General features: G+C 32.4%; 1 protein-coding gene across 4 annotated transcripts in view; it reads left to right on the top strand.

Annotated features, from left to right (window-relative positions):
* The window catches only part of LOC113518540 (peptidoglycan-recognition protein SC2-like), a 28,424-nt gene extending 12,712 nt beyond the window's left edge, over positions 1–15,712 (top strand). For 3 of the 4 annotated variants that reach the window (XM_026903544.3, XM_026903521.3, XM_026903529.3), the window contains 2 exons: positions 1,885–1,997; positions 5,063–15,712. In XM_026903544.3, the coding sequence (XP_026759345.2) occupies positions 1,885–1,997; positions 5,063–5,331 (382 nt within the window). In that variant the 3' untranslated portion in view covers positions 5,332–15,712. The remainder of the gene's footprint in view (positions 1–1,884; positions 1,998–5,062) is intronic. The other variant, XR_008253044.1, reaches the window with a different exon arrangement.
* Positions 15,713–21,942: the final 6,230 nt, after the last annotated feature.

Genomic DNA, 21,942 nt, shown 5'->3' with positions numbered 1-21,942 from the left:
TAACTGTCCAGATCTATAATATATTTTAATCTTTTAAGAACTTCTTTAAGGCGTGCACTTTTAGGCACATAAAGACACATAAGGGAGCATTTTATCCGCGGTGTATTTTTCCTTAACATTTATCTCATCTTTCTAAGTTTTTAAGTGCTTTTAAGATACAGAGGAATAACACCTGAGTCCTCAGGAATGGCAACGTATGGGGGGTATCACGAGCGAATCAGTATACTCTGTTATTTCCGTGATACTGCTCATGTCCATAGGCGACGGTTACCACTTCCCATCAGATGGGCCGTCAGCTTGTTTGTCATTCTAAATTATAAGTAATTATATATATACATTAAATAGACAGTAGGTTAGCCCCTTACCACATTTCAGCACATATGCTCGGCTTTCTTCCGTTCTCGTAATTGTAGTAACAGGCGACTAAGGGAACGTAATGGTCGAGGAATGTGCAGCAACGTCCATCTTAAAACATCACCAAAACGTAACTGCAGTTGCAAACCTGACTACTAAGCGTGGCAACAATTAGAAAAACTCCTCTTTTGGGAAAAGCCAATGTTCTGCAGTGGACAATTAAGACTAAAGTAATAAATAAAATGCTGTGCAGAATGTAAACATTCACAACAACTCAGAGGCGCCATAACCACATCGACAACACTCGACTAATATTTGCAACTTGGTTTATTTTCGATAGTGGTATACAATATTAGACAGCCTTTCGCGTTACATGATTAACCATGTAAACGATGATGATGACGATTACATGATTAACCATGTAAGCGTTACATGATAAACCATGTACCGCAGGTAGTGTGTACCTCCCACTAGATGGAGTGACGACCTGAAATGCGTTGCAGGGAGTCAGTGGATGCAGGTAGCTCAGGACTGTTCTTTATGGCTTTCTATGGGGGAGGCTTATGTCCAGCAATGGATGGATAATGGCTGAAATGATGATGTACCGCGGGACCGGTATTACCGCCAAACCATATCCGATAATAGATTAATGTGTATATATAGGCACTATTCAATATAGTAGTATAATATAGATATATTTGGCTACCTATATTCTTTCGCGTGAAACAGTTTATCACTATACTCCAGGTGCGATATTTACCCGTTTCTTCAGTCTAATGCATTGTTACCCAAACAGGAAAACCACTTATAAATTACTTAATTCATTTGTTTATTATAATGTATGCAATAGCATGTCGAGTGCGTGATTCACGGTTTTAATCATTGCTTATAGGTTTCTGAACAGATAATAAATTCAATTAACATTGACAACGCAATCCTGGGATTATTAAATTCAGAAACATTTTAAGGAGATCCTAAATGAGTTGAAATCTTAAAAAGTCCTAAACGTTTTGAAAAACGTTACCTTTAAACATCCTGTGTTTTAATTAGAGAAAATGAAATAGTGTCTCTGCTTGTGCTATTTGTGCACTCTGACGGAAAACCAGTAACGGATGGTAGGTGAGGATAATACAGCTTAATTAGCCCATCGTGACGAATTAAATAATTATTAACCAGAGGTACCACATAGAGAACGACATATCGCTAACAATGGGCCAATTGCACAAAATTACTAATAATCCCTTTTCCCCTCGACATTTTATCGGATAGAGCTATCAGAAAGTAAAACTTTTCAACCTCAATTATTTGGTGTCCGTCTTATCCACTCGATGCTTTGGTCAAATGAATTCAGACAATAGCTAACGTTATTCGATCTTTCATTATTCAAACTAACGTAGGAATCCTTTACATATTAATAAACACCTAGGCGATAGTTACTACTTGGCACCATCCTTGAAATGTGATAGTTGATTCATAGTACTTTTACGATGAAGAGGAAATTTTTGAGATCTTATAAACATTTCTTTTCAGATATAACTTTCTCGTTGGAAACGATGGTCGTATATATGAAGGACGCGGATGGGGCATTGTAGGAGCCCATACTAAGTTTTACAACCGTTGTTCAGTTGGCATTGGATTTATTGGTAAATATCTAATTAGTAAGTAGTAAGTACACTTAGGTACGATACAAAATTACATAGAAACTATATAAATATTTTTTTATTACTATATTAATAGCTATTGCAAGATATGGCCACTTCAACTTTATTTTTAATTCGATACCGATAATAATGATAACCTAATTCTGAATTTATCTATATCTACATTTATTATAAACAATGATTATAAAGAAGTACAATTTGTTCGTATCAATTTTAAATAAAAACATTATTTTTTCTCGGCAATCGTCTAACTGAATTCTTACTTTAAAAGAAGATGTTATATTATTTGAAACGCGGAATCATATCCTATATTGACACCTCAACATAGCGATTTCAACAGTCGTCAATTAATATGGGGCCAACACGGGAATAATTCTAAAAAAAAAAATGACCAAATCAGAGAGCCTACCATGAAATGTTTTCCGAAATTTCGGAGCCAAACGAAACACAAATTTGACGTTAAAATTACATAATACATGCCGTTTGAAAATATTAAAAATGTTAAAATATTGTTCTTTTAGACTTTTATGATAGGATGTATGAAGAACGAAATGTTAAACTTCATTTATTGGTCCGATTTTGGTATAAACAAAAACACGAAATAGAGTCCGAAATTTCGGAATTTCATTCATGGTAGACCCGCAGTTCACAAATGGTGACGTAGTTGCATATGTAAAAAACCTACAAAATATAGTCCCGTGAAATCCAATATCAATCAACAATATTCACGAAACTGGATCATTTCCCCGAAGGATTATCCAATCAACTACCACTTTTTAAAACATTCAAATTTCATAATAATAAAAACCGAATAAGATTAATTAAAAAAATGACAAAGAAAAATAATTATTGCGCCTTATACCAATCAATCATTCAAGTGATTGTTCTCTATATATATGTATATGAGCTTCTATACCTTAATATCAATATACCTTGATCATAAGATGTTTTTTAATTGTTTCCGTTCTTTTTATCGATGATTATCTATGGTTAGTTGACCAATCCTTATACTTATACCAATCCTTTAGTGTAGTCAATACAAGAGATAATAAAAGCAAGAATATTCAACAGGAAATATGAGACTCCCTCACAGTCAACTACAATGACACTAGACGCATCTCCAACAACACCACCATCTACTAATCAAGTCCATGCAAAAATCTCTAAAGAATTAAAAATGGCTAGAAAAGAGAGTGGAGCTAAATTTATATCCGCTTGGCAGGTAGTTGTCAACCCCCCTGCCAAGTGTGGCAACTACAGGCAAAACTCCCCTTATGAGGAAGACTTATGTCCTGTAGTAGACAGTTAACGGCTGAAATAATAATAATAATTCCACTTAATAGCTGGCTCCTGTTGCCAGTATCAAATCCCTCAAAGGCCCTGATTAAGAGCTTTCTAGAAAACTGCTTTAAGAAATTATTTTGAGTAAAAATAATATGTGTGTATATAACAAGGACCCTCATTGGACATTGCAAACTACACAAGCACGTTGCCCAACTAGGCAGATTTTATCCCAATGAGGAAGAAACGTCGCAGTTCTTAATGTATGGTCATAGTTCACTCATACATAAATAATATATCTCCTTCGGAAAACACTCTCAACATCCTGAAAAGATAAAAAAAATCACTACATAAAAATCGCTACTAATTCCTATCAATAATAGGAATTTTGATATACAAAAATCCTATTATTGATAGGAAATTAGCACCGAACTTTAAAAAAGGCGAGCACAAAAGATCATGCAAAGGTCGCAGTATCACAGGTTTTTCTGCCTGAAAAAGCCCGTCTTTCAATAATAACAGTAATTTATTCCACTTACGATATAGTAACCTTGTTTACTTTCTGTTCCAAATGATCTTGCATATAATCTAAATATTTCACCTGTTCCTGTGATTACAAAAATACTTATGTACAAATTATCTACGAGTAGATTTAATTAATATTGACAAATAGGAAGTAAATTTACTTTTTAAATTAATTTAAATTACTTTATTTTATGCAAACTATGAGACTGATTAAGAACAGTCTGTCTGGTATAAAAGAAAAACATAATTTGTACCTCCTACCAAGCTTGCCAACTACTGGCAAAACCCCACAATAGGGTTACAAAAGGCCTATGTTCAGCAGCGGACAGTTAACGGCTAATATAGTAAGGTATGGTATACCTATTTGTGTTCAGTTCAATTTAAACCGTTATTTCGTGTGTTGTATAACTATAAAAAATATAGATAACTAATATTACATTGATATTTAATTCTATATTGCCTTTTATTTGTCTTAAAACTACCTATGGTTAAAGTACAACATATGTCACATCAAGGTACACTAGTAATTCTATACCTTGATCAAAATACTCAGTTTCCACTCAATTAGTTGCTTTTTAAAATATCATCAGCGTAGTCTTCATATTTTTAATATTATAAATGTTTTAATAAAAAATGTGTCAAAATACAGCAGCTTACGGTTTTTGTTAATTTAATTATACTATTTATGCAGAATATATAAGGTGCCTTATTAAAATAAATATATACCCTTGTGTTAAGTCGCTAAGCATCCATTCTTCTCACTTTGTTCCCTTAACCTTATATCACCTTATACTCGTATCTAGTTAGGGTCGTATCCCTGTGAGATGGTCGCTAAGACAACCAGTCCTATGTTGAATTTTTGGCCATATTACCTTGAGTAAAGTGAGCGTGATTTCCCCCATTTATTAAAAAGAAAAAAAACTTAATTTCTTCTTCCTTATCTTTTTTAACCGACTTTTAAAAAGGCAGAGATTCTCAATTTTGTTATATTTAATTTTATTACCTCACAACTACATAATTTATTTTTATCTGAAACGATATCCTTTTAGATTGATCTCATAGAAATTTAATTAATATCTATTTAGTAGTTTAAGTAGTTTTTGGATCAAAATAATTGGTTATGCTGTAATTTATGTCGGTGTTTTTTTTTTGTACAAAATCTACTTGTTATTTCTGGCGTAACAAAACAATATTATTATTGTTGTATTGTACTGTGTAATAAAATCTGTTGTGTATTTTAGGTGACTACCGCGAGGACGCAGGCACTCAACACACGAAAGTTACACAACTGCAAGTGAACAGAACCTTGATGTTTTTGGAAGCGTCCGTTGAAGAAGGCCACCTTGATCCCAACTATGTTGTGATGGGCGCTAAGGACCTGCAAAGCACAGAGAGCCCCGGCGCAAATTTGTACAAAGCTATTCAACAATGGCCACACTATGACGACAACAAACGTTACAGGAATAAGACTTGTGAGGAAATTTGGGTAATGATGGTAGAAAATTATTAAATCCATACCTGCGTAAAGCTTATTAAATCTATATCATTTATCATATAGTTATGTATGTAGTCTTTAAGTCAATATCATTATTTGTTGTTCATTATTAAGAGCATGAATGATAAAAATGTAAAAAAAAAGATATACGTTAGTTGATATAAGATGTTATTATGTAATTGCATGTTTATTGATTCTATTTTAAGATAGTATTATAGATATTGCACATCGTGTGGTCCCGGCGTAGAATAGGCCACCCCACTATCCCGTGGGTGTCGTAAGAAGCGACTAAAGGGAATTTAATGGCCGAGGGATGGGCAGCAGCATCCCTTTTAAAACATCACCACAGCCTCACTGCGATTACCAGCCCACCTATCAAGCATGGCAAACTACTGGCAAAATCTCCCAATAGGGGAATACCAGTAGAACAATGTTTGACAGTGATGATGGTAGATATTTTACCAATATACTAAAGGTAGACTTCATACTAAAGTAATCTGCATGGTATCTCTACCCCACTCGTATCACTGCCGTGAAACAGCTGTGTTTGGTGGGATATGGCAGCAAAATTACAGGATACGGAGACATAACGTCGTAGTCCTTATGAATGGCAAGGTCAAGGAATCATACAATGGTTTCATAGTGTATTCTGTAATGTCTATGATGTTGGTTACGTCTATAGGCGACGGCTACCACTTTCCATCGGGTGGGCTATCAGTTTATTTCCCATTTTAAGTAGTATTAAAAAAAATATGATTAATTAATTTAATTTAATTTATAAAATAAACTAAATTAAAATTTAATTAATTTAATTTTTTATTTACAATTTTGAAACAAACTAAATTACGTTTTATTAAACCAGCTGAACTGTGGCTGTGTCAGTGTGTTCAATCTATTGTTACTTATTAACGTAAATATTTCTTTTTAACAAAATAAGTAATTTAAAAATAAGATAACGACCAATATAGACATCGGCAAATAACAAAATCATTAAAAGATACGGCAAGATATGAAATAAACCCAATAAGAAAAAAAAAATTATCGCACAGTCATACGAACACAAGTAAATTTTGTTCTAAAAAAAACCATTAACCATTGATATAATTTCTATCAGAATAATCTGAAAGTTCTTTCAGATAAAAAATAAATAAAATCGGTTTATAAATAATGAAATTCTGAGTTAATAATAAAAAAAAATATAATCTAATTGAGGTCCTCCAGCGCTATGAACCTACAAAGCACTAAGAAATACACAAGGCTATCGAAAATGGACTTACTAGTGTACCTCACCAGCCATCATAGGTCTAGGTACAAAACTGGCAAAACTTACTTGGAATATCAATTACCACATGAGTAATGCATTTATGTATATTATACCTTTTGAAGTAGTCAAGTAATTTTAAGTAAATGTTAGTAATGTTTAGTAATATTCATTCTCTTTTTTGGTTTTTTTTTTTTTGTAAACTCAACTTTTCTTTGAAAAGCAAAGCTGAGTTTCTTGCCCATTCTTCTCAGCGGTAATTGCATTGTGAATGGGCGGTAGAGTCAAATTATTAAATATTAATTATTTTTATTTATCTATTCTAAAAATTACAACTATGACATTATGACAATTTTAGATATACTTAGAGCATAAAAATATAAATATATTCTATTACATGTTATATAACTGTTGGTTCATATATACCTAAAAAAGAAAAAAAAAGTAGTAACAGTAAATCTATTTTTCGATGTTACATATCTAAGTATAGGTAATTGTTTTAATGTTTCAACGATTTTATTAAAAGCCGTGATAAGATTATTTATCGAATAAAACAAATGAGAAAAACACATTTTTGCAATCTTATAAGCAAATCGAGATACATATTTCGAAAAAAATAATTTAGAAAGCACTACATGAGCCATAGTGCTAACATTGTACAGAGCTGTTTGATAATAATCTTACTACAGCATAGAATAACTGTAGGTTAATTATATAAGAAAAGATATATAGGTTAAAAGAGTTCCCTAGTTTTAGAAGTTGCGTGTTTTTACGCAAGCGTTGATGTTGAGGTTCTGGGCTCGAACCTTGGCCTAAGCCGCCGTACACTGTCGAGGGATGATAGGTCAGTTTTAGTCAGAGACGATTGGTATTTTGATTACCAGGAAATGCGTGTGATGATCTTCGAGGCGATCTTTGAGATGGTTTTGGAGGTGTTCTCTGAGATGGTTTTTGAGGTGATCTTCGAAATAATTTAGAGGTGATTTCTGCGATGGTTTTTAGGTAATCTCTGAGATGGTTTATGAGGTGAACTTCGAAATAATTTAGAGGTGATCTCTGCGATGGTTTTTAGGTGATCTCTGAGATGGTTTATGAGGTGAACTTCGAAATAATTTAAAGGTGATCTCTGCGATGGTTTTTAGGTGATCTCTGAGATGGTTTATGAGGTGATCTTCGAGATGGTTTTTAGGTGATCTCTGAGATGGTTTATGAGGTGATCTTCGAGATGGTTTTTGATGTGATCTTTGATATGGTTTTTGAAGTGATCGTTGATGTGATCTTCGAAATAAATAAAGCAAGTGAAAAAAGCAGATGAGGGAGAGCATGACATCATTAAGGACGCTGGCATTTGTGGGCACGCGCTTTTGCGCATGCCGTTTTCGAGGCAATAGTAGTAGCGATAGTTTTCATGACTATGATAGATTATTGATGAGGCTCTCCTTCGGGATTAAGGTCCATGCAATGTGTTGCATTCCACAATTGATTGCTGTATGGATGTATTGATGAGGTCGTATTATGAACATCTAGATGGAACTAAAAAAGATAAGTGTGGGAAGATTATACTTCAATTAACTTCCATCTGTGTTGTGTGTTTTAAAAATAGGAATACTATAATTATTGGATTTGTTTGCTTATTCGAGTCCAACTAAATTACCTACGTATTAATTAAGCCAGTCAATCTTTGGCTGTACGTGTGTTCATTATTTAATTTAGTTGGATTCGAACAGTAAATAGAATATAAGTAATTATTTATACTATTCGAATTTAGCCAAATTATGTACGTTCTTATTAATCCAGCCAAACTGACTGTGCGTGTGTTCATTTAGTTAATTTCGTTGGATTCGAAGAGTAAAAATATTATAATACTTGAATATAAATATATAGATTATAAATTAAGGCAGCCGAACTGCGGCTGTGTGTGTTCCATATGTTTTTATTATTTGTTTTATTTGCTAAACAACTTCGACGTTTCTTTTTAACAAAAACAACAAATAATAAAAAAATATATGACAAGAAATATTGTAGTAACATAATGATCTCAGTAAAAGTCATACCAAGATTATTTAACGATAATAAAGCACTAACCAAAACAAAAAATCCGTTTTCGATTTTCCGTTGCAATTCGAACAGTAACATTATAAATGAAAAATATTCAATAGCAGAATTAACCAGTATATAGAGCATTATAAATAAGTGAAAGCGATGTAACATTTGAAAAAATTGAAAGCCAGATTTAAATAAAAAAGATCATGGATCACATTAAAAAGATAGTATTTAAAATAATAAAAGAATAATTTATTAACCTTTAGTAAACAAATGTCAATAGGAAGCCGGAGTGTGATCGAAATTATTGGCATTCTTTAAGGAATACTACAAGAGAAACTATTTTTTTTTTTTCTAAATAGACATTAGCTGGATATGAACAAAAAAATTTGTTGATTTACAACTCATGTTTTTCTAGAAAAATGTTTTGTTTCACGGATAGAACGCTCTTATAAGCATGTTCATATTATATTAATATCATCTCGTATTAAATATTACTACCAACATTTTATTCTAAAATATACTTAATTGATAAGTAGTAGTTAAGTACTTAATAAGCGCTACAACATTTTGTATTATATAACGCTGTGGATTGTTTTTGTTACCAGAGAATTAGATATAAATTACAACAATAGCTTCGTCAACCAAATCTGAATTTACGACCTCTTATACCAATGTAATAAACTATTAAACTACGACAATGCTCTCAAAAATAAAATAAAGGGAAATAAGGTTTAACAGCCAAAAACCTCGCCCCTCACTTCTGCAAGACCTTATAATGAAGCTAATTATAAATGAAAGATAACCTAAAATATATAACAATGCATTGCACGAGATTGCTTATTATTAGTTAGGCTTAACTTACAGTTGTAAAATGAAAATATATACTAATTATGGTAAATTTGGTTTGACCAAATAAACCAAATATAAATTTATGGTTTTCTATATAATAGAAACGATAAATGTATTCATAACAACGGATGCGATCCGAAATTATTCTATATAATACTATAAGTGTCAGCCTTTATCAAGAAATCTAGCTGTCAAACAGTATTGCCAAAGATGTGAGTAAAATCGAATTTGTGTTTTCTCGATATCAGGGATTTGATTTCTTTCAATCGATTCTATATGGAGTTTCTTGTACCGAAATAATCCTATTCAAATTTAGTGTTTTAGATTTTAACCTAATGAAATTGTTACCTACAATTCGGACAATATTAGCATTTGTACATATTAATATTTTGTACTTTATATCAGCATAATTTAAAATTATATAATTTTATGATATAAAAAATATGACCTACTTCAATCGTAATATAATTAATATGGAAACTAGGCATCCACATAAAAATAAATTCTATCGATTACAAAAAGATTCACAAAAATCCATTCAAAATTAGTATTGATATCGAGTAAAATACTTGCAAATAATCAGAGAAACAAGAAAAAGACATTTTCGTTACTCACATTTTTATTAGATATTTTTAACGAATTTGAGATTACTATATTTTTAACATTAATATTTTTATTAAATAAGAAAAACTATTAGCTATTGTGGCTATTATTTTTATTAAAATTAAATATTATTGAAAAAGTAAATTATTTTATTCAATGTTATAAAATAATAAAAGTAAATATTTTTAACACTAATTTTCAATATTTTTAACAAATAAGAGAAACAATATCTTTAATCAATATATTTTTTAACGACATCAAATAAAACTAAATTACATAAAACATATAAACGCAATAAGGCGCGTGTCAAGGACAAACATTCACTAGAATAAAAATTTTACTTAAATAGATTTCAGGCGTAATTTTGATTAAATCCAGGCTCTTTTCGGAATTGTATTAAATCAAAACGTACCAAAACCAAAACTCAGCGTATCACTAGGTATAGAAATGAGATTAAGTAAATTGTGCCAAGAAGTTTGCAGAATTTATGCACAAGTTTCTCCGCTGTTATTCGCATGGCTTTCTCATTCGGGACATAGCACTGCTAATATTTCAATAATTTTTTCATTGCACGTCACACCAGCTCTTGACGAAGGGTTACAAGTGGACGCTGCTTGCGTCAATTTTCGTAAGGCCTTTGATGCCATTGACCATGATTTTCGTCTGGAGAAACTCGCAGCAACTCGAAAATTATAGTAATTCTTTGCCAACAATTTATACAAAAGACAGCAGTACTTGGAATATAAGGAGCAAGTCTATGAGCCTTACTTCAAATTCTCTGAAGTAAGCCAAGGAAATACCTTCGAGGCCTGGAATTCATATTCATGATTAATAAAATATAGTAAAATGTCAGTCGGACTGCATTTGTCTTTTTCATTGTCATTGGAATTGCTGAAAAGTTTAAAACTATATTGCTTGTAGTACTTTGTTGATTTGGGATCTACCCTGGATGAGCATTGTTATAAAAATAAAATATTTTCATAAATAAAAGATGTTTTAAGATATTATTAATTATATATAAGATTTTAATATTATATTATTCAATATTTTAATTAATAAGAGAAATTATATTTTTAAAATTAATATTCAATATTGTTAACGAATTAGAGGAACAATATTTTTATTCAATATTTTTAAGAGAATTAGAGATAGTATATTTTTAACCCTAATATATATATACAACAAAAAAATAAACAATATTTTAAACTAAATATTAGTTAAACCATAAAAATTAACTTATGACGATTATTAAGTATTAACATTTAACGAATAAATAAATTCAACCATTACACCCAACTTTACACAGTAACATATGGTTGCCTATAAAAACGGCCGCAAGTAAATATAGCAGCATCTAGTTTTATTCTACATGATGGTGTTGTATAATAGTAATAGGGTCTAACTCCCTATAACCTGTATTACAAAGTGTGATAAAACCTCCACTAAACGTAAGTTTATTCTTTTTCCTATACGACATCATAAAAAATAATAATTCCCAACTGGCAGCCCTAGGTTGCGCCTAACCGATAGCAAGTAACCCGGATACATTGTATTTATTATATTTTAATTCATCTTTCATTTAAACAAGTTTTATAAAAAAATCTTATACCTGTAAAACTCTGCGCCGGAATCTTAGGTTATTTCATTTGTATAAATAAATGCATATGATGAATGTTTTATCTTTAATAAAAATAATACGTTTATCTACATTTTATAATAATTTGTAATGGCAATCTAACTCTCTGGATTACAAACTAACTTTCTGCAAATTTTCACCAAAATTAGTTACTATTTTTATATTTACTTTTTCCTTTGACAAGTATTGAAAGGAAATTATAAAGATAATGGATATGACATTCACATTTTGGTTTTAGATATGCATTCATCCTTGTTTCACTGTATAATTAGGTATAAAATAATGAAATAAGTAAATGTTATTCAGCATTTAATCATAGAATAATATTAATATAATTTCGGAATTCGTGATTATTTTATTATTGAATCAAAAATTATATTAATTACTTATAAGACTAATCGGTTACAGATCCTAACATGTTAGTTACTAAATCTTTTGATTTTTCATTAAACTTCAGTTAAGTATTACGTTACATTATTTTTTTTACGTATGAATTTATATTCATAAAAATAAAATTGTTGATTCTTTTTAAATAGGACAAATACTTTGTTATATTATTTTAAATATTCTATGAATATAACTAATAATACGAATTTCAATGTACACAGAGCGACAAAAGTTTACAAATCGAAAACCAATCAGAGGCCTCACCACATAGTACGTAATATATTATTCAAGGTAAATCTGTATAAATTGAATATTAAATGTTGTACATTGGTTAACACAACAGATTAGAATAGCCCGATCGATTTGGCCAATAGTCCGATAATCCAATTAAGGATTTTAGAGAGAGAAAATAAACAGAATATCCACTAAACGCTTTATTATTAGATATTAGTCAAATAGTAGCTATAGTAGTAGCAGTAGTAGTTGTTGTAATTAATCTAGTGGAATCAGTAGGTATAGGAGTAGATATAATTACACAACTCAACCTATCCCCTAACTAATCAGAGCTATACTGAAGAACAAACAGACATACTCAAATTAAATTTTTTGGGAATACATATTGAACATAATAAAAATCGGTAAAAAAACTTTTAAGTTAAACGGTTTTATTTTATGTGCACTGAAAACTACAAAATAAATAAATAGTTACTTACCTATCAACCTACGTAGGTGATCTCGGTCATTAATATCTCTGATGGTAGTGGTTGTCATAGCATGAACCATGTCAGCGGCCGAAAGGCAGTTCATGAGAGAACACTGACACCAGGGTTTGCTTGGTAGGTAAACTAAGCAGCCCACACTATAACAAGTAGGTATTTTGACCTTCTAGTTCAGAAATATTTTAGTACTAGGCAGAATAGCTTTTAGGCATATTAGACTAAAATAAAAACGTGGGGCCCATTAACTATTTCTGTATTACTTTCTACTATACTAAGTGTGGATTGCATTGACTTATTATAATCGTCATCATCATCATCCTAGCGGTTTATCCCGGTCGCATCCGAAACCTCATAGCTCCGGAGTCCAGGGTCCGCTGAATCGACTTACTATAATCGTTACTGGAGGTTTTGACCATCAATAACCAGCCGTTACGGCTTCACCAGCGAACGCTGAGCTCATGATCTACCAAAGTATAAGATATGCTCTGCTATAGGTATGATTTCAGAGGGGCCCCACGTTTTTATTTTAGTCTAATATGCCTAAAAGCTATTCTGCCTAGTACTAAAATATTTCTGAACTAGAAGGTCAAAATACCTACTTGTTATAGTGTGGGCTGCTTAGTTTACCTACCAAGCAAACCCTGGTGTCAGTGTTCTCTCATGAACTGCCTTTCGGCCGCTGACATGGTTCATGCTATGACAACCACTACCATCAGAGATATTAATGACCGAGATCACCTACGTAGGTTGATAGGTAAGTAACTATTTATTTATTTTGTAGTTTTCAGTGCACATAAAATAAAACCGTTTAACTTAAAAGTTTTTTTACCGATTTTTATTTTCTTGTTTTTAGTTTTTAGTAGTGAAATTGTTTACCGAATATTCCTCATTCTATTTAATTCATTCAGTGCATCATTATTACATGGTTTCTTACCTGAAAATTTAGTACAATCTAATTCCTCAATACATAGCCCTTCCAGAGACTTGACTCGACTTAGAGCCACGTACGCTTGTCCTTCCTCAAACCATTTTGAGCCCAAATATACCACTGCATGGTCGACGGTGCTGCCCTGCATTTTATGGACGGTGAATGCTCATGACAAAACTAAGGGCAACATCCTTTTTTCAGCCGTACCATAATTGAATTTTGCTGGAAACTGTATGGCTTTAAGGTAAATAACGTGCATGCCGTCTGTGCCAAAGTCAATTAAAACTGATGATATATCTGTTTCGTACATTTGGGTTCGACGGAACTGAGACCAAAAAATTTCTGTAATGTGGCCTATAGCGTCATTTACCAATCCTTTTGTAACGTCAATGTTGGGCCGCAACATTACTTTTGCACCTACAAATATTTCAAGTACTGATGGTAAGCCTCCAGTCTTATTTATATTTGTTGGTATTTTTTATTTATTGTTACCATGTTGTTCCCACAATTAAGGGGCATTTTGACGGTCGACCCCCCCCCCCTCGCAGTCCAGTAAAGGGGCAAGGCTTAATATACAACAAGATGCGCCCAATCTTGAGGGGGAAGCGCTTACGACATTACATTTTTATCCACCCTAATGGCATACAGTCCTCGGCACGTTTTAACCTATTACCTTAACTTGGGTGGTATAACTACCGCTTACTAACGAGGTATCTAATTACCTATTTTTTTTTATCTACCCCTCTAACGTCACACAATCTTAGACGCAACTGTTCTCGATACGACTAATCATGCCCCCACCTAATACGCCATTTTGTAACAGCGTCCATCTTGAATTTAAAATTTTGACATAATGACAGTATTCTGCAGTGTAGTCCTATTATTTGATACCCATATTGTGGTGGTTGTGGAAAAATATGTACCTAGTCCGCCATATGGGAACGGCGTCCATCTTGAATTTTAAATTTTGATATAATCATCGTGTTTTACTAGTGTAGCCCTTTCATTTGATACCCATATTGCGGGGGTTAAGGAAAAAAATATGTAATCCGCCATTTTGTATCGGCGGCCATCTTAGATTTATAATGTTATTGATTTTATTATATTGTATTGTCATCTAAATTAAATGTGTGTACCAAATTTCAGATCAATCTGACAACGGGAAGGTGCTTAAATTCCAATTTCTAATTTTGACCCAAATAAATAAATACCGTACAGGTCGAGCTAAATAAAACCGTTTAAAAATACTCAGCTCGATACAGCAAACATACTTGAATATTTTTTTTTTTAGAAATACATATTGTACATAGAAATACTCAAATCAATACGGTTAAACACATGAATATCATCCTTATCGTTTTGGTTTTCATCAATCAATTCTATGGTGTAGGCCTCCTTCAATCTTCTCCTTTTTAATCTATTTTAGGCAATCAAAGTCGAATAGTACCCCGTTAGTCACCAGGTCATCTTTCTATCACATCTATAGCCTCACTATGGGGTTTTTACAATCCCATGGTCTTCACTTCAGCACATATTTGCAATATGAATCAGGCTTCGAGCTAAATATTTTATAAACATAAAAGTTTATATTGTACAGCGATCGAATCTGCTACTATTGGAAGACATGTCATTGATTAAAAAGTGATACCACGAATCGAAATAGTTCAATATCCGCAATAATTGCTCTACTGCTCCACTAGACAAAGTGCAAACGAATCTATCGATAGAATCGCTTCGGTCAGCTCTCACATGAGAAGAACAAGACGCACGTCGCCACCCCATTCAGTCTAATGGGCTCACTAGTGATAACAATTCTGTCAATAGATTCATTTATACTTTGTCTAAAGCGGTTGGTTAGTTGGTTCTTCTTTTTCTGTACTTTGTCGCTCTGGTTAACTCTCTATATGTTATAGATGTAAGAAAAAAAATAAAAAAAAAGTAGAATCCTAATATATGTGTTAAATGTATGTTGAGTTTTTATTTTACTATAGTCATTATTAGGTACGTCTTATTACACAGACAATTAGAGAATTTAACAATCATAATTTTTTTGGTGCATGCCTATAACTATACTGTTTGAGTAAAACTATTAAATGTAAAAAAAAAAATAACTAAATACTGTTTGTTGATAAGCACAGAAGAATATTTAGAAGTCGAATCTATCTTCAAAAATTATCTGTGTTGCTACCTCTGTCCCACTCTGTTTAGGTCTTGAAGCAGATATATTTAATGAAATATGGCAGTAAAATTGTACGGAAACATAACTACTCCTAACATAACATCTCCTAACTACTTAAGGAGTAAATTCCAGTATCTTTTTGAAACTCACGAACGTAACCATCGTTTCAATAATACTCTCCAATTATCTTTCCCTTCTCACCGTAATGGTTACGTTTCAAACTCTTTTCTCCTACATTCTTCACGACTCTGGAACGCGCTTCCTGATTCCATTAAGAGACTACCGACTAAACCGTCTTTCAAAAAAAGCGTTCGCGCTCACTGTCTTACTTTATCCGAGCAGTAAGTGCTTTATATTATTCTCAATTTCGTGCATAAAGTATATAACATATATGTGTAAGTATATTTATTATTCATATATATTTATTTATTTGTATATGTAATTTTAATATGTATGTATATCAATAATTAGTAGTACCGCATTCAAGTATTCTGACACTTCCCTATGGTTGACTGGGAGAGAATGCTTTTAGCATTAAGTCCGCCATGTACACATATTTGTACTAATGAATAAATAAATAAATAAAAATAACATCATACTTCTGAGGTATGTCAATGTATAAGAGATACCAAGAGCATCTTAGTCTAATATGTGATATGTTTAGTTTAGTTTATAATATCTAAGGTTATTCATGTTTATATAAAATGCATCGGTTGCTTCTTTCCGTCAGATGGGCCGTCAGTTTCTTTGATGTTCTAAGTATTATAAAAAAAATTGTGATGAGTTGAATCGATTTATCTGCTTTTAATTAATTTATTAACTTTTTTAAATGGCAAAAAGAGGGCAAGGGGATGCTATATATAATAGTAACGCTCCATGTTTATGGAGATATAAGTAGTAAAACAGACAAAGTACATGAGACGATGCATGAGAGAATAATTGATATGTTAGAAGTGGTGGAACGAAGAAGAAAGGCTACTCGATTATTACTCATGATCCATTTACTAGTCCAGAAGTACTGATATAGAGTAAAAAACTTCTGAGGGAGGCAGCCAAGAATAGAGACTTATTTTGTCAAAGAGAGTAAAAGAATTTGTAAAAGAATTTGAATATGTGACTCCTAGACTACTCTGAATACGACTGAAACAGTGATCTAACCAAAACCGCAATTTTTCTCCTTCGCGCTTATGATGCGGATATGTCCGGACTACTAAAGATCAGAGAGAAATTCTGGGATAGAGTATGGGAAAGAAAATGAAAAGATTGTTATTATAGTTGACATTAATAGTTAGGTGGGAATTTTTAATGATAAATGTGAAAAGACTTTAGGAATATTTCAAGATAAAATAATGAATGAAAATGGTGATAGTTTATTAGAAGTATGCCTGGAAAGGAAACTTGTGGCAACTAATGCTTTCTTTATTTACAAACTGATTCATATATGTATATACATGGCAAAAACAATCTGAGAGAAGTATGATAACTTTTGTAATTAAGGATAAACGGTTGAGAACATAAGTGAAGGATCAAGAGCATCGTTGTACAAATGTCGGAACTGACCACTTTTTGGTAATATCAAAAATAAGTCTTATTATTAATGATATTACTAAATTATTATTTATTCAATAATGTCAACATGCCCCTAAGCTAGTGAATTTATTAAGTTAGTACTATAGTTGCTATATTTTGGGTGCATTGATTAGGGGAGACGAAAAGTGTGAGGGAGATATTGAAAGAACAGCAAAAAGGGAAACACTTGCCTTTCCATAATTCAAGGACTACTGACACCAACACTTGTGTATGGAAGCAAATCGTGGGTACGGCAAATGTAACATGAAAACCAAACAAACACTAAAGAGATGAGAACTCTGATAAATATATGTGGTGTTACTTTAAAAGTTAGAGTTAAAAATAACGTGATTAAAGAAAAGTATGGATTGAAAGACGATGTAGAGAAAGCGATGTGACGTAGCTTTGACTATTTAGAAGGAGAGTGTGGTGAAATAAGAATTATGTAGGAGATTTATCGCGCACAAATTAACGTTGATAAACTTGATGTTGGTAAAAAATGTCCTAAAACTGAAATGTCCTAAAATAGACGACATGCTGAAAAAAGGTAAAAAGGTTGATAAATATGCAAAAAGCAAAAAAAGATTGCTTCAATCAAAACATTCGTTTCATCAAAACAACGTTCCAATTTTTGTCCACCCCAACGGAAGTCAAGCGTGACATATATGAATGTATGCATGTAAGATTAACTTAAACCTGAGCAAATTTAATAAAGTTCTTTATATACTTACACGTTATATATATGAGCACATTAGTTTATATATTTGTGCATAATCAAGCTAGCCATGTTTTCAACATACAAAATTTTTGGATTGGTTGCTCAATAATACCTATTTCTAATAAAAATTTATGAGATACTAGCTGAATTTCACGCTTTCGCCCTCGAGGATCAGTTCATAAAGTATTTTGTGTGCTGAGTAAGGATATAACTTTCCTTGTATTAAATTTCATTCAAATCTTTTTAGTAGAACGAAGATAATAGCACAAAACCATTTCCTATTAATGCTAACTATTTTATAATAGTTGGAATTCGTGAAATTATAAGCTTCGTGTTATTTCTATCAGTTTTTAATTAATACACTACTTGTTGATCAACCAAATTGAAATAATAATACAAAAGCAAAGGTCATACTGCCCAACGACTTGTTGCGTTTACCGACATCCAACAATGCAAACTCTGTCTAATGCCGTATAGTATTAAAGTGCGTCATCATTTGTACGGTTGTGAATAAATACGGGTATTACCTGCGTAAGTGAACTCAACAAACTTTTTATTTTCACTGATACATTTGCACTTGTAAATACAAAATACTCAACGATAAATCGCAATGATATTGGACAATTATACCGTTACTGGTAAAAACATTTGCGTACTATTTTCAAAACAATTTTAGCTCCGATTTCAAGGACAGTTAAATTAGATACTAGCTCAAATTATTTCCTTTCACAAATCCTTTTGAGGCAGAAAGATGTAGAATTAAAATAAAAACAACTAGATCGCAATGAAGAAACGGGCCCTGATGTACCTACAAAATTGTTCTATAGACGATAAGCACAATGACTTCGTTAAATTCCCATTGTACATGTATATGAGCATCGTAATAAACAATTTAACGAGCACAAGTCCCGTGAGGATCGACTTAAGTAAATCATGTAATACTCTGATCTAAAATACTTTTAGGGTGGTGGAACCTGTTATAGCTTTGTATTCATGTGTCTCGCTCACACATCCAGCGCGTGTCTACTGCCATTATTCTGAAAGAATTGTGCTTCCGAGCGTACTTTTAAATTCAGAATATTCATTTATATGTACTTATATTCTTTATTGCAGTCAGAAATTCGGTAATAATATAAATTATTGCAAATAATGTGATCAAAGGTGAACAAACTTATCTCTAAAAGAGACCTCTTCCAGTTAACCGAACAGTGGTATAAAAAATCTTGAGTGAGCATCAGTAGTGCAATAAAGCATTGAAAACATATATTTAAATACTACTAATAATACATTTATACAAAAAAAAGCAATTATACTTACATAAATAATAATATGTAAATAAACAAACCTAAAAATACAAAATTCATAAATATTAAATGTATGCAAATTAAATATATCTGAACACAATGATGACGATCTTAATCATACTACAGCAGATAGGTAAAATAATTTTATTATTCTTTTATTTAGTCGAACATTAGTAGCCACTGATTTTTATTTGGATCCCGCAAAATAAGGACCTTCATCGTCAGATATCATCATCAAACATTATTATTCACCAATTCGTCTCGCTACGAGTACTTATTTGTTGCCAAGTATCCAGAACCAATTCAAGCAGAATACTTTGTGTCTGGATTACATAACATTATTACGAAGAAGACGATCGAGTAATCAAGATTAAACTAAATAAAATACAGAAAAAGGACCGATACATATGTGAGCTAAGTATAAGATAATCTACGTTAACATGGCACGCCCCTCCAACTTTATCATTCATAGTGTATGACCATATACAGACACAGTGCTCCGTTTGTATTTATGAGGAAACATCATCAATAGCGGTCCAGTAAGAGAGCATTAAAGGAACTTATTTTTCTTACAGTAGCTTTACGAAGGAGTCTCGTCAGGGTAACTTTTGAGGTAAGGCGGGGACGGAGGAGTATCAAACTACAAAACAAAAGACACAAGCTTGCGAGTTCACCGCTAAGAAAACCCCATTTGTTGTGGCCCCACAGCTCCAGGGCACGTCTCTTAACATCTCTAAAAGCATTGGGATCCTTGGTGTCGACATCTCTAGTGACGTACAGTTCCGTGGCCACCTCGAAGATAAGGTGAAGCTTAATAGAGCGAAGCATTACTTCACGCCGGATCAGCGATTAATGCTTTATAAATCGCAAATCCGCCCCCATATGGAGTATTGCTGTCACTTATGGGCGGGAGCACCTAGATACCAGCTTGAACCCTTCGACTCAGTGCAACGACGAGCTATGAGAATTGTTAATGATCCCAGGCTTGCAAGCGGTATCGAATCCTTAAGTCTTAGGAGAGATTTTGCCTTACTCTGTATGTCCTACTGCTTGTACAACGGATTGTGCTCAGAGGAATTATTCAATATGATGCCTACGACCATTTTCTATCATCGTACGGCTCGCCATCGACAGGGAGTTCACCCTCATACTCTACAGCCCAAATGGTCTCGTACAACGCGGTTTCAGAGAGGTTTTCTCCCACGAACGCTCAGGTTATGGAGTGAGCTCCCTGCCGAAGTTTTCCCAAGAGACTACAGCATGGGGTTCTTCAAAAGTGGGGTAAAGAGGTTTCATCAGGGTTGGCAACGCGCGCGTAATACCTCTGGTATTGCAGGCGTTCATAGGCTACGGTACCCGCTTACCATCAGGTGGGCCGTATGCTTGTTTGCCACCTCAGTCGTATGAAAAAATGGCGAATGTTAATATTTTTAATTTTCGGGTGCATTATGGGAAATTTCATGCAAAAATATTCTACTTTTTAAATTCATAACACAATTATTCAGAAACGATATTCGTATCAAAAATGTGAAAACAGGAATATTCAAATTGAGAATCTCCTCCTTTTAAAGTCGCTTAATAATTGCATACATTATTAAGGGCAGTTAATCATTGTACGAAAACTCCTTACACAGTGATATTATATTCTTGATCGAAACCTTGTAAATATTTTTACTCACACATATTTAATTCATTGAATTTTGGAGGTGCGTGTCGTGATATTGTAAACCTACAAACAAGGAATTACATAGAAGAAATGATAAAATAAAGACTGTAAATGATATCGTTGCCTGTATTCTTCTTATGCTAATATTATTAGCAAAAAGAGGACGTGAGATATACTGTAAGTTACTTTTTTTATCAATTCGTAGTAGGCTAGTGTATAAAAAATGCTTGATATGGTAAATATTTAACATTTTTTGTTGTCATGCTGAAAACATAATAAAATAATGAATGGTCGTATACACAATACTGTAACCACTATAGATACTTGAGTAAAAACAAAAATTTTATTTTCAACCTTATTACAATGTAAGAGAAGTAAATGTTACAACAGACGAAAGCAATGACAGTATTTTAAAACACCTCTTTCGTTAAATATAGCCTGAGTAGTGGTATACAAAATATTATTACCATTATACATCCTTGAGTTAAAATCAAAATTTTATTTTCAACCTTATTACAATGTAAAAAAAGTAAATGTTACAAATTTTTTGCTGCAAACGCCGATTTTTGCTCGTCAGAATTCTGAAATGTTAAAACTTCTCTATAGGTATAATGTAAAAAACTAACATAAATCTTATCTATTTAGCAGTTACCAGTACGAAATTTGCATTTACCTACTTTATACCATCCTACTATGTAATAATAACTGATTTAAAGCTTAGCTAATACAAAGTTTTAATTAATCAATTTTATTAATCAATT

This window comes from Galleria mellonella, unplaced genomic scaffold (assembly GCF_026898425.1).
Source record: "Galleria mellonella isolate WM207_F2 unplaced genomic scaffold, CSIRO_AGI_GalMel_v1 utg33, whole genome shotgun sequence".
Classification (NCBI taxonomy): domain Eukaryota; kingdom Metazoa; phylum Arthropoda; class Insecta; order Lepidoptera; family Pyralidae; genus Galleria; species Galleria mellonella.
This window is presented reverse-complemented; position numbering and strand designations above follow the sequence as displayed.